Here is a 14,773-nt window from a genome sequence, read left to right on the forward strand (position 1 = left end):
ACTTCTTACTGGAAATTAGTCTACATGACAAACTTGGACAAGTCAAACTAATTGACAGAGATGCTCAAGCATTGAATAGCTGTGATGTTGGAGGTCACTAATGTGGTATAATGGCAAAGGTGCAAAGGGAAGCTTTCACAATTCCTGCCATGTTATGCTTGGCTCTTGAATGTGTTGTCAATTCCTCATTCAAATATGAAAAGAAAAAATAGGATTTTTTTTTAAAGTACTCCAGGTGGGAGAGGAGGTGGGATTGTATATGTTTATAAATGATCATTCCTTTTCAGATTTCTAAATATAAGTATATTTGGTCCCTATGCTTTTTCTTTCTTAAGGCAACTTGCTTCTTATCTCAAGGATTTCACTGTTATAGGGCACATCTGAAGCTATGACAACATTAGTGAAGACAGATTGAAGCTCTCTTGCCAGCATTTCCAGTCTTTTTCATAAAATCTCCAGTTTTTTGGTAGCTGATGAAATAATTTAGAAATTATGGTGTACTCCACTTATTTTCATCTTAAAGAGCTCTGATAAGCAAGGATTATGCAGAAGGTCAATGGTCAAATTCTAGAATAGGCCACTTCTTTGATTAGAATGATTGGCAGTTATAGTTGTATTTGGTGTGGCATACAGCCAAGTCTTTGGCCCAGGCTAATTTCCCTTTATATCATTCCATTGGTGCAAGGGAATTAATGCTGCCCCAGAGGGTCAGATGGGGATTCTCTTGTCATAGCCTAATCCCATACCTTCCAACATTCTTGGAGAAAACCCTAGAAATTTCAAGTGTTCATAAATTTGCACAATTTTGAATAATTTTGTAGATGCATACCAAGACTAAGAGAAAGAAGGATAGAGGAAAGAAGAGATGCAAAAGTCTTCAGCATTTCATATTCTTCGCCATTTGTTTCCTGGCAAAACGTTTTATTCATCTGTCTCATCCTATTACTAGCATTTAATTCCAGCTCCCCAATCATCTACATTGCAAAATAATCCCTTCCTCCAAATCAGTTTAATTGCTAATAAAAGCAACCCCACTCAAAATAACCACCTTCATTGCAAGATAAAACCAAATCAAATGCCACCTCAAGCCCCAATACTTCATGCCAATTTAATTGCAAAACATCCCCCCACACATACTGGAAGTATTGGGGGGAGCACTGGGAGAGTTTTCATTGACGCCTCAGCCATCCTCCCCACTTTAATTCCAAAGTTCTGAGTGGGCAGTTCAAGTAGTCAGAGCAATTGCTGAACAGATGACAGGAGCAACTGCCTCCTAGATGGCTCTTCACGTGTAATGTTCCCAGAGCATCATCTTAGGGGGTGGAACGGAGCTGTCATTGATTGCCATTCCCCAAGAGGTGGGGGAATAGGGAAGAGTAGCCATACAGGTGGGGATTTCTTTGTAGACTGTTTTTTCCCTGCAGATGTACAGAAACATCTAAAACCCTCAAAGTTGGCCAGTCTGGAATCCCCCACTTGCCTAAAATCAGAGTAGCCACCTCTATCTATTTCTCCCTAAACTGCAGTCAAATGAAAGCATTCTTGGGGGTGTGACTACGAATGGGGTTGGGATGTGGCTGGGACAGATGGTACTCTGGTGATCTGCAACCTTCAGGCATCTTCCCTTGTGTTAAAACCTTTCGTTGTGTACTGGCAAAACATGCTCATCTCAAATAAATGGATCAGTCAAAAAAGAAAAAAGAAGCAAAATATTAGCCTTATCACAGAGCCTCAGTTAAAATATCTGAGTAATCATCAGTCCTTCCATTGATATGGTACATTTATGATTAAAATGCAGTACCTGTCAGAAAGTTTTTTCTTTGTATCACATTCTTCTTTGCATCTAGAATCTCTTCAGTGCCAACCATTTGCTTGCTAAAGTCTTAGAAATGTTTATGAGAAGCTACAGTAATTTTAATAGTTTTATTCATTTCATAATTTATCATGCAATTAAATGAAAATGCATGAACTAGGAGGGGAAGGAGGTTATTGCACTACTGGTATGTCCTCTTTTAGTGGTTTAAATCTTGATTAGTACACACCATAAAATATGTTTTATCTCATTGTACCCAGTATTAGAGATACTAAGCATCATAAAGACCCATACAATTTGACATATTATGCGCTATTTGTAAGTGCTCAGATACAATGAGTGACATCAATGCATAAATAAGCAGGTATGCAAATAGATGGGATATTGCTGGTGAGAAATGAGATGCATTTGCAGCATTCGGTCTGGAAACTTCCAGACCTTTCTATACAGCACCTGGCTCCTAAATGTGTTACCCATTCATCATTTTAAGTACCAAATGGGTTCCAAGATTTTAAAGATGAGAAATTTATATTTATACTTCAGAATATTTATCTCTACTTCTCAGCAGCTTCCTTCTCTTTCCTCCCTGGTCCAAATGAACTCTTCAAAGGTTCACAACAACGTGGAAAGCATAACATCTCAAGTCTATATTCTCTACTCTGAATAAAATTAGTACTGTATATTGTTTGCTCTAGCACTATGGATTTTACACTATTTACCAAGAGTGCACAGTTGATGAGATAATAGCATTTTGTTCCATGGCAGCCTGCTCTATATTTGTGAATCAGTTAAATTTGCACATCACTTTTATTCACTGCAATTTTTTCCTTTACTTAAAATATTTTTTCTTCTTAGGGCTGATGTCTGTAAATTGAAATTTGAAGGGAAGACATTTTATGTGCTTGGAGCTCAGAGAGAGGTTGGATATTATTTTTATACTAAATTAGTATGGGTGATTTAGATTTAATTTTAAAAAGCTACTAATGTATTTTAATTTTAAAACGGGTCTTTTTAATGGATGGTTTTACAAATTGTATTTCATATATTGTAGATTACATGTAAAATAAAAATAAATTTGTGTCTTTTTTTTATTGTTTTTGAGAAAAAGGTATCTAATTTGACAAAGGGATTAGATCTGACAACATCTATTAGGTTTATCTAATCCAACCATGCAGTGCAGAGATTTTTCCTTACAATTTGTTCCCTAATATTTATCCAGTCTAGTTTTAAGGGTCAAATTATCTAAATGTGGGAATTGCACCAGCATAAAACGTGAGTGTCAAACCCCTGACCTCTATAGTTAAATTTTCAAGTGGGCTGTTACAGGGTGGACTGGGATTTTTAAGAGGGAACTGGCAGGCCACTTGAGCCTCATTAACAGCCTCACTATGGGGCCTGACAGAGGGCAACTGGTTTTGAGAAAGCGGGGGGAACAGGAAACAGGGAGAGGATGCTGTGGGAGTTACTGCAAAAGAGTTGCAGTGAGCAGAAGGCTCCTGCAGTGACTCTGAGAAACCAGGGGAGCAGCAGTGGGGTTTTGCCTGCTGATGTCTACACTTGAATAAAAGACCCGTGGCCTGGCCCTGGCTGGCTCGGAGTCAGCTGACTCAAGCTCGCTGGGGCTCAGGCTGTGGGTCTAAAGATAGCTGTATAGATGCTCAGTCTTGGGCTGGAGCCCAGGCTCTGGGATCCTACCCACTTGTTGGGTTTCAGAGCTCGGGCTCCAGCCTGAATGCAAATGTCTACACAGCAATTTTACAGCCTCACAGCCCATGCCCTGTGAGCCTGAGTCAGCTGACTGGGGCCAGCCATGGGTGTTTAACGGCTGTGTGTATATATATACCCTCAGAGCCAGAGAGTTGGACAAGGCAGACAGAGATCAGTGGAAGACTTGAGTTAAGAGGAGCCTTGGTGTGGTTGCTTGAATTATATTGGGACTTTAAGGGCAGTTTGAATTATTTTGACTTTTATGTTAATAAACCAGAACCCAAGAAAGGCTACTGCTGTTTGACTTGTGAAACCTTTTGGGAGTTGAGTCCAGAAAGGTAAACTGAAGCAGGGTACTATAGAGTCACCCCAGACACAAGAAGCACTCAGGAGGCAGCTGACCCTGTTATATGGGCCTTAACCCAGACCTGAATTTTAAAGTCTCTTGATTTGTTTGGTGCATTCTGCTGGACTCCCAAGCAGCTGCTTGGGAGAACTGCAGACTTGTGGGAGAAGCTCACTATCTAGTGTCTGTATAGTTAGTTTCTTCTAGTATTCGTTCATTCTCCAGTGTTCTGACCACAGAGGCTCTGCCTAGAGCATTCCTCTTAACCTGCCCATGTCCTTTGGGATGGTAGACTAATGCAGGTCAGAGTGATGTTGAGCATCGGTGTCTCCAAGGCTGTGGCCATGTTGAGGACCATAGTCGAGATGGGGGAGGGAGGATGGAAGAAAGAAAGCTAGACACGGGGAACCAGAAACTAGTGGGGGATATAGAATGAGCCACTGCAAGGGATATGTGGGGAGTCAGTCCAGGGAAATAGGGAAATTTAAATGAGAAAGCTGGTGGGGTGAGGGGGGGGGAAGTTTGAAGTTGCGGATGAAGAGAGCCAAAGATAGGCATGGACATGGTAGTGAGAAAGAAAGTCAGCAGGGAGTAGGGGGTAGCCAAAGAGAGGGAAGGAGGACAAGGGGGGGCTATGTGGAGAACAAGAGTGAGAGAGGAGAGCATAGTGGAAAGTCAAGGGGGAGCCAGGCCAGAGTGGATGGGGGAACTCGAGGAGGAAGTGTGGCTTTGGGGGAGAGAATTTATTGTCTTTATATGCAGGAGACGCAAAGAATTCAAGGATTTGACAGGGGAATCAAGGCAATGCATATTCATTAAATATGAAAATTAGGATGTTGCTTCATTTGCATAAAACTCAGCTTTCTCTACCTACAGCTATAATGGGTATGACCTTGAGTCCATTTCTCTGTTAACAAATCACTCGACCAGCTCCTTCTCACCCACAAAAGTAGCTTTGTTATGTGAAAAATCAATTTTCACAAATGGGGGGTGTGTGTGGGTGGGAAATCAAGTGCAAATGGTTTGCAATGCAGTGTGGATTAGTATCACTTAGGAAAATTTGATCCTAAATGTTTCTAGTGGACGGAGTTTCTATCAGTTACCTGGAAGACTATTTCACAGTCTTAAAGAATTCAACTTTTATGTTTTTTCTTATTTCTTTTTTCTACACTTAGAAAAAGGCTATGTTGTCATTTCATACCTCTACACCAGCAGCCTGCAAGCATCTTTGGAAGTGTGGGGTGGAGAACCAGGCTTTTTATAAGTAAGTAAATCTACATCAGTTCATCATAGTAAAAGAAAAGCATGTGCACTAGGGTAAAAGATGGTTCCATGTGAAATTTTGTGTGTGTCATTAACAGGATGGAAGACATAAACAGTATTGCTGCATCATTAAATGTAGATGCCAAAAAAGCATATTTGGATAAATATGCAAATGAGGATCATAGTTGGAGGCATTTGGTGCTTTTTAGGGTGGAGGATCAAGAACGTTCTTCCGAATAGCCTGTATTAGCTAAGATTGTAACAGCAGTGTGTAGCTAAGTGAATAGGATGACAGACCGGGAGTTAGGGAACATGGGTATTACTCTTGGTTCAGCTGTTGACCACCTCTGCAAACTTGAGCAAGGCACTTAACTGTTCTGTATCTCAGTTTCTCCTATGAGTAACATGGAGAGAATAATGCTACCCACCTCTATTAAGTGCTTTGAGATCTGTGCTAGGAGTGTGCTAAGCCGTAAGTATTATTCATCTGGGCATTTTTGAATAAACATTGTTTTCCAGTGAAGCCACAAGGGCTGGTAAGTGGTGACTAGGAATTCCACAGCATGGGTTAATACACTTCAAAAAGATGGAAGTGCTGTTGGATGCATTTGGGAAAGTTGCCACTCATCTAGTTCAAAAAGTAAATGGCTGTAAATCAGTTGCAAGAGAAGGAAGAAGTCCAGAAACTATCCCCTCTCCTACACCTCAAAAGATACCGTGCAGATAAATCATCAAAGGTACTCGTTCATTTTTCCCTTTCCCCAGTTAACTTAATTAGATCTTTCGCCTTGTATACTAACATTTCCCTTTGGGCATGTTTCTTTTATTCCTGCTACTTTGAGTTTCTTTACAGCATCTGGCATACTTTATTTTGTAAAAATACTGTTTCTTGGTTCTTGCAAAGTATCCAACACTGATGGGAGGGGGAATGACTTGTGACTGGGTAGATAGAATTTGTGTTTTAACAAGGGTATTAATTATCTGTTTTATGTTGAAGCAGGTTCTTTCTTTCAGTTTAACATGGATGCAACAGTGTGTTGAATGAAAGGCATAAAATATAGGCCTGTTACAATATAGCCATTAATTTAGTTATATTCCATTTGAAAACTATGTTTGAAGCGGAATTATTATAGAGGATCTACTTAAGAACATTCTTCACTTTGGAAAACTGGGTGGGGAAACAATCTGTGCACGCATGTTTGATTTTTAAACATTTAGATCTGATTGCAATCATTTTTAGTAATATAAAACAGAGAATGGTACAATGCTCACTCTCCCAGCTACACTCAAAGGAGAGGAGTCAAATCCGTTCGCCTTTCGGACAGTAGCAGCTGTCAAAGTATGAATGTCCAATGTGGACTGATATAAAATATCATCTCTGATATTTTGCTGCCCTAGTAGCAATATTCATAATGTGGGTCTCAGGCATCATTGCCCTATCTACTCTTTTCCTTGCCACACTCTCCATGTGGCTTCCATATAACTCTGTGAGGTTGTTTCTTCAAGATTTTGGAAGTATACTCGCCTGTTTCATTTCCATGTTGGAATGGAAGTATATTACTAATTTAGTAGAGGATTGGAAATAGCACTCCATGGATGGGAGTACACTGGCAGATTAGGAAATAGTGGTTGCTATAAATCAACAGTCTGCAGAGTTAAAGTGAAATGAAGATAGGTTGCATAGCATTGCAAACCATCTATACTCAAAACCTACTAATGTGCTACAAGAAAGAAGGAAGTACTTCCTTAGCCTATTACTGCTGGAGGAAGTTGAGAAATTTTTTTCTGGCTGTTTCATTAATGGGTAATGTGGGAGAATGTTAAGATTCATGAAGACATTATAAAATTGATAACAGAGCTGAGAAGACCAGAAAAGAGCCAGTAGAGCCAGAAGACCTCAAAGTCAGGGAGATGAGAGGAGCATATTGGGGCCATACATACATTCTTCTTTACTAAGAAAGCAGGCCCAAGGGCTCATAGGAAAGAGTCAGAGAGAAGCCTGGAGGGACCAAAGAAAACTGTGAATCAAAGCCTAGGATAATAGTATAGAATCAGCAAAGACAGATTTGGGATTCAGAGAAACTTTTTCACCCAAAATTGGGGCATTTTTAAAAATTCCCAGTGTTTCTGAACATAAGTTCTTTATGAAATTGGACTTTGCCAATTAAGTGATACAACAGCATAATATTTGTGCAGCCCTGCTGAAAGTCTAACCCAAGGTAAAATTGGACTCTGTGAATAGTTCTACTTCAGAATGTTACATACAGTACAAATCCTGTAGGCCGATTACAAAAATTACTTACAATCAATTTGCTACCCAAAAAATATTTTAATAAAAAAACAAACAAACAGACTTGCATGCAATTCCTGGTGGTGAGACATTCCCTTGGTTAAATTTGAATCATGGTTTCAAGCTTTCTGTTCAACCATAACAAGTAGGAACTTAACTCTTTTAAAAATGAAGGCTGAGATTCTGATCTCTTCATGTGACTCTAGGAGCTAGGGACCTAGACACGCCTATGCCTTAATCCTGCCTTGTATTAAAGTATTTGTGTGATTATTTGCACACAGCTATAAATAAGAGTTTCTTCAAGCTTGGGGAAGAAATATGAAATCCACTTGACATTTCAAAACTACAAAATAGCAGAGAGGTGGCATATCTGGAACCATATTGTTTGTCGATGGTCATAAGCGCCAGATCCCCTCTCTCCCCCAACCTCTGCTTACTGTAGCCAAAGGCTGTTGAATGCTGATTCAAAGTGACTGGATTGGGTAGAGACTACACATACATCGAGTGTGTGAAGACACAGAAAATATAGCTGTTTTCTGAGTGAGGAACTCCTGTTCTTTTGTTTCATATTTGTTTCAATGATACCAGTGTGCTCAGTGCAGCATCCATGTGGGGAGTCCTTGTGTGGCTTGCTGGAGGAAAAAGGGTTCTTGCCACTTTAAGGGGCCCTCCTCCTTACAATGGGTAGTAGAAGGGACGGGGGGAAGTTTACCAGCATGGATCAGGAAAGGGGCGAGGAGCAGGAAGTAGTTGGGACAGGTCTGGGGAGGAGACTGCCCTTTCTGCTGACTGAAAGAGTGAGGGCGGGATATTTTTTGGGAGCCTTCTCTTCCTGGATCAGGCTGGCATTCACACCCATGAATTTGTAAAGGGGCTGGGTTTCCTCATGACTCACTATGCCCTTTTCTTTGGGGGCTGGGAAAGAGTTTTTCCCTCACCACCAGATGGCTGAGGTAGTGCGAGGTACTTGTCTTCCTCACAGCAGGTCTGGGACCTGTTGGGACCAGTGTGTGCAGGGGGAGGGGAGGGTGTTAGGCTATAATGTCACAATTAAGTACATAAAACTCATGGCAGTTGTGCATAATCTAGGGGATACAATTATCAGATAAAATGGACTGGAAAAGGATTTGAAGGAAAGCATCCCTTAAGGGAGCTGAGGTAGGGGGGGTTTGGGGCTACTATGTCTCACAGCAGGGAGACGATTTCCCCCCTCCTTTTATAGCTCCCGTTCACTTTAAACAGGGAGAGAGTGGCAGGATCCCAGCAATGGGCTGGCTGGGATCAGTTGATTATATGGAAATGACTTAGCAAATTATGATGATCTGCACTGTACCATTTATTGCCAGGTTCTTCCAGATTTTTAGGTGAATAAAGATGTGGCCTAATTAAACCACATCCATTTCCTCCTGTCCTCCTCCTGGCATGGCTGGGCAGTGTGGAGGTAACTACATTTCTGTCCTAATCCTCCCACATATGGGATATTGTAAGAACCCTTGCAGGGGCTGCTAGATTCTATGGTGCTTGGTTCACATGGTATATATAAACTTCTGCGGGCCCTGTAGGAGCACGTTTTACTTTCTTGCTCTGTTATCCAGGTAATCACTCATTGATATGCAGTCTTTCCATACAGTCTAAATTGTGAGATACCGCTGTTACATTTCACATGTAATTTTATGTTGAAATTATTACACATACAATACAAAAGTTTTTAAACTGCCAATTATAGAACATTATGCTATAGTAGAAGAATAACACAGTTTGTCATTTGTCTTGCTCATTTCTGTACATTAAGTTGCTTTTTACACTTTTTGAAAATGTGACAACCATGTACTCTTCTTTTTCTGGAAGGTATGCAAAATCAAGTCAGATCAAGACGGTGTCCAGCAGCAAAATATTTTTTAAAGGCAGTAGATTTCGATATAGGTATGCACTTTCTTGTCCTTATGGGTTTTTTTTTAAGATTAATCATTCTGAGGGTAGAAGAGAAAGCTTGGAAAATTATTAATGGGAAATTGAGCCTATACCTCTAGGGTACCCAATGCAGGTTAGTAGGGATTCAAAGCCTGATTGCTCTTCAGTGTCTTTTATGAAATGAGTTGGTGGTTTCATTTAGATCTTAGTGAACAGCGTTTCACATAAGAAAAAAAGGCACAATATTTGGCACTAGTTGTCATCCTTTGTTGCAGTCTCAAGACAAGACAAAATTTGGATAGCATAGAGATTGAAGTACTCTCACCAGATTCCTCTAGAATCAGGGTAGACATACGTTGGTGAGACAGCGGGGTGAAACTCATGCTGACACAGCTCTTCAGTTCTGCAGATAAATGATCTCCAGTATTTTCAGTGGGAACACTAATTTGATTTCTGATAAATTAGAAAATAATGTACTCTGGTATCCTATCTTCTAAAAATGTGTTGCTTTTCTTTGTTGCCATTTTAATAGTTCATGTTACAACTACATATTAATACTGACATAAATTTAAAAAATCCCTTAAAAGTTGCTTGGATATCCTAATTCATGTTTTGTTACAGTGGAAAGGTTGCCAAGGAGGTTGTTGAAGCGAGTTCTAAAATCCAGAGAGAGCCTCCTGAAGTGCACAGGTATGTTTTGATATTTTTACTTTAAGGACTGAAGAAGATGAGTCTGCTTTACACAGAAAGTTTGAATGAGTTTACACTTTGGTTACTATGGGACTAATGGACCATCATTCTGAGCAGCCATTTGAGACAATCAATCCTAGTGAAAGATGCTAAGTTAGTATAACACAATTGTCTCTGTGTCACTTTTCTCTCCTAGACAAGGGAGTTAAATCAGTATTGACCTGAAATTCCTTTTAATCAATCAGTAAAATAGTTTATTGGCCTCTATATCAGGTAGGAAGTATGATCCTGGCAGAAAAAAAAACCACCCGTGTTTCAGCCCCAGTCATTGTCCTGTTTTTAATTTTTTAGGAGGAGGGATTTATGTAGCAACTTATCCACTGACTTAAAAACCAGTTTAAAGAGAGAGAAGAATAGTTCTTATCTTATCTGGGGAAAAGTTCTCTGGTTTGCTTTTTTCTAAAGCTATACTGTTGGACCTTTGAAAATAGACAGGTGTCTTCCTGAGACATGTCACTTATTGTACAGCCAGCAGGAGTTGATCAGACCCTGATCAAAACAAATGGAAATGGAAAACTTGCACCAACTCCATGATTAGAGACTAAGCAGAAAAGAGGAAAGAAATGCCAGGAGGAAAAGGAACAAGACTTTAGAAAGCTTGAAAAACATACTATTGCATCAGTGACCGGAGTGATTGCTTAGTTTTTTTAATACACCTCTACCCCGATATAACGCTGTCCTCAGGAGCCAGGATGGGTGGGGCATGAGGGAAGGGGTGGGACCTGGGGCAGAGCAGGTGGTTGAGCACCCCCCTGAACTCGTAGGAAGCCGGTGTCTATGTCTGATCCTGTTTCATCCCAGGTGGTGTTTGGGATTCAGCTGGAAACATTTGAAGTGGTGATGTCATCTGGGTTCCTCTCTCTCTGGCTCAGTCTGGTCAGGACATCTCTCAGGATTAGGACAAAGAAGGTCCGGGGTCACAGGAGACAGTGGGGATAGCAGCTAGGATGGTGAAGCCACCTCCACTAGCCAATTTTTTTCCTGAAAGTCCTGTTTAAGGACCCACAAAGTGATTGATGGAATAGCCTATTCCTTCATTATTTTGTCCACCAATAATATCTAGTTTTTGACACAACAATTTTGGTTCACTGATTTCTGGTTCCACACTTTTCTTGTTTACCAAGCATGATCTGAACACAGTCCTTGATTTATATCAGTAGGCCTTTTTGCATGGACTAATTTGGTCTTGTCTGACTCCCTTTCATACTTTTTCCCATCAACATTTGTTGTTATAAGTTACTGTGACATCTTATGAACTTTCACTCACTTCTTATAGTTAACTCACAACTGCAGTAAATATGTGGGCCCAATTATCACAACAACCCAAAATATCCTCTTGAAAGCACCACTCCATTCTTCTTTGAGAGATGTCCTTGTGGGTGCATCCCTGTGCCTTTGCTCGGAGATTTTTACAGCAGTACCTGCACAGGCCATGCACATGTGGTGCCTGCCTCACACGCTGATGGTGCCTCAATATTGTGCACGTGTGGCCCGGGCTCCTCGGTTCTTTCTCTACTGTCCCCGGCCTGAGACGGAGCAGGATTTTTGCTTTTAGACAGTTAGTCAGTTATTTATACAGTTTATCTAGTATTTTAATTTTAGTCAGATAAGTTTTATTTCCTCTCTCCCCTTATTCTCTTAACTTCCCCCCCCCCTTCCCAGTTTTTTTCTGTCAGTTAGATAGTTTATATTATGCCTGGCTCGCCAGGTTTTAAGAGATGCACCACGTGCAGAGAGACCATCCCTATCTCTGATGGCCATTCTCAATGTGTTCATTGTTTGAGGGAGTCCCACATCCCCCCAAAATGTGCTCACTGCAGTAAGCTGAAGGCCAGGACACGAAAGGACAGAGACTAAGGCTCAAATTAATTCTGTTGGAGAAGTCCCTGAGACCTGCCTGAGACCCAGGTCAGGAGTCCTACTCAAGACAAAGCCTGCCTAAGTCCACAAAGGATAAAAAACCAACAACAAAAGGGCGAGCTTCATCACCTCATGTTGACCAGAGCCTCCAAACGGTCTCAAAGCAGGTCTGTGTCTTCAGTGCTGACCGCTCCGCAGCTCAGCACATAATACGCTCCGGGCACCTCCAGCACCGTCCGTACCCCGGCCGCTGTCGGTACGCACCACTCCAGTGCCTAGGCTATGGGCTTAAAGTTGCCTGCCTCTTCTAATACGCCACCGCACAGCACTGCAAAGGACTTGGTGCCAACTCAACTGAGGCTGCCCGTGCCGCCCACAGCATACGGCGCCGTACCAATCTGCACTGGCCAACCCTACGACACCGCCGTTGCACCCAGTGCAGTATATTTCGACTTCTTCTACCTTGGCACCGCAGTTTATTCATTTGAGTGATTTGCTAGTCTCGCCAATCCCCATTATTTGGTACCGATCTCTCACTGGAAATGTCGGCATGGCACTGACAGCTATCCCCTATTCCCTCTCGCTTTTCTAATAATGAGGATGATGAAGTGGAGGGAGTTTTTTCACCACACCATTCCTCCCCTCAGACTCCTGCTAGCATGGGACCAAGGAGATCAAGGTCCTCATATTCTAGAGACTTACCACCCTGGTATGTACACCCACGGATGGGACCACCCAGGCCCTTCCCCGGACAATGGCATTACTGGAGCCTGTGGGGGTTCTACAGCAGGCACCATAGTAACAACACAGTCCACGAAGAGGTGACATCAGATGTGCTCCTGAACCCGTGCAGACTTCTGCAATAGACAGACAGGAGCAACCTGCAATGGTGCACGCAGAAGAGGGGGCATCTGACACCTCTCCAAATAATAATTCATCCTCCTCACCGGATGAGACTATTATACTCCCACCCCCAATGACAGGAGATGATTTTACTCATTTTGAGGACCTGTTCAAAAGAGTGGCTAATGAGCTCAAGATCACTCTGGAGGAGGTGTCGGAGACTCAGCATGAGCTGACCGACATCTTACAACCTTCAACCTCCTCCAAGATTGCCCTACCTATTAATGGAGCCCTTATGGACCCTGCCAAGAATATCTGGCAAACCCCAGCCACTATACCCCCCTATCTGCAAAAGGGCAGACAGGAAATATTATGTCCCCTCCAAGGGCTCAGAATTCCTTTTCATGCATCCAGCACCAAATTCACTGGTAGTAGAAGCAGCCACCCAAAGGAACAAACAGCAGCATTCCTCTGATAAGGAAAGTAAAAGAATGGACCTACTCGGCCACAAAATTTATGCATCATCTACGCTGCAGTTCAGGGTAACAAACTATGCGGCTCTACTAGCCAAATATGACCACAGAAATTAGGGGAAATTCATGGACTTTATTAATGACATCCCAGAAGATGAGACAACAATTCAAAGCAGTAGTCTCTGAAGGGCAGATTATTTCCCGCATGGCGCTACAGGCTGTCCTCAATGCTGTGGACACAGCTGCCAGGTCCACTGTGACAGCCGTCATTATGTGTCGAGCTTCATGGTTTTCCTCCTCTTCTTTCCCATGTGAGGTGCAAAACATCATGGAGGATCTCCCCTTTGATGGCAAAAAGTTATTTGCAGCAAAGACCAACAAGGTGCTGTATACCATGAAGGATTCCAGAGCGATGCTGAGATCCCTATGCATCCCTACACCGGCAACTAGAAGAAGACAATACAGGTATCAGCCTTGCCAACGCCCACGATACCCAGCCTACACACAACAACACCAGAGGCCATACGACCACCAGCAACAACAATGCCAGAGACCTAGGCATCAATCCCACTGCTCCACGCCATCGGCACTGTCCCAACCCCCTCCACCTAATAAGCAGATTTGAAGCCTTGGTTGAGGGTATAGAAGACCTCCCAACCACTCCAGTGCTTATACTTCCCATCCAACCTTTTGGCCACCGTTAGCTCCCATTCTACCACAACTGGCGAGCCATCACTATGGACAGATAGGCCATAGAGGTTCTCCAATTGGGCTATTCCATCCCCTTCCTGTCCATACCACCCACCCCGTCCCTCTTCAGGGACCCCTCTCATGACCACTTGCTCAACCCAGAGGTGCAACATCTTCTACAAATAGGAGCAGTGGAGATGGTGACCGATCAGCACAGGGGAAAGGGGTTTTACTCCCACTATTTTTTAACAGATAAGAAAAGTGGGAGATGGCAACCATTCTCAACCTCAGACGACTCAACAAGTTTGTCAAAAAGCAAAAATTCAAAATGGTTACCCTCACAACCATAATTCCAGCGCTGGAGCAGGGAGAGTGGTTTTCAGCCCTTGACCTGCAGGATGCTTATTTTTATGTAACTATACACCCCGCCCACAGGCGTTTTTTCAGATTTGTTATGAGCTCAAATCCTTACTAATACAGGGTTCTGCCCTTTGGCCTCTCAACAGCACCCTGCATCTTTTCCAAGATTCCTGCGGTGGCAACAGCGCACCTAAGGAATAAAGGAATGATAATTTTTCCTTACCTGGATGATTGCCTGCTCAAAGCGCAGACTCTTGAGGAGGCCTTCCAAGTCACACAGATGACCATCGACTACTTCCAGGGTCTTGGACTACAAATAAACAAAAACAAATCCACATTAACTTCTACTCAACGACTGGAGTTCATAGGCGCTCACCTTGATTCCATACCGGACTCGCATCTCTCCCATTCAACAAATTCAACACTATAAAGAATCTGGTCGCCAAATTGCAGAACAGCCCGCAGGT

At 42.3% G+C, this 14,773-nt stretch overlaps 1 protein-coding gene across 6 annotated transcripts in view; it reads left to right on the forward strand.

Moving 5' to 3' along the window:
- FRMD3 (FERM domain containing 3) overlaps positions 1 to 14,773 on the forward strand; it is a 234,146-nt gene that overhangs the window by 168,018 nt on the left and 51,355 nt on the right. For all 6 annotated transcript variants that reach the window (XM_005296806.5, XM_005296807.5, XM_024103352.3 and 3 more), the window contains 4 exons: positions 2,669 to 2,732; positions 5,042 to 5,130; positions 9,268 to 9,342; positions 9,952 to 10,020. In XM_005296806.5, the coding sequence (XP_005296863.1) occupies positions 2,669 to 2,732; positions 5,042 to 5,130; positions 9,268 to 9,342; positions 9,952 to 10,020 (297 nt within the window). The remainder of the gene's footprint in view (positions 1 to 2,668; positions 2,733 to 5,041; positions 5,131 to 9,267; positions 9,343 to 9,951; positions 10,021 to 14,773) is intronic.

This window comes from Chrysemys picta, chromosome 6, assembly GCF_011386835.1.
Source record: "Chrysemys picta bellii isolate R12L10 chromosome 6, ASM1138683v2, whole genome shotgun sequence".
Lineage (NCBI taxonomy): Eukaryota > Metazoa > Chordata > Testudines > Emydidae > Chrysemys > Chrysemys picta.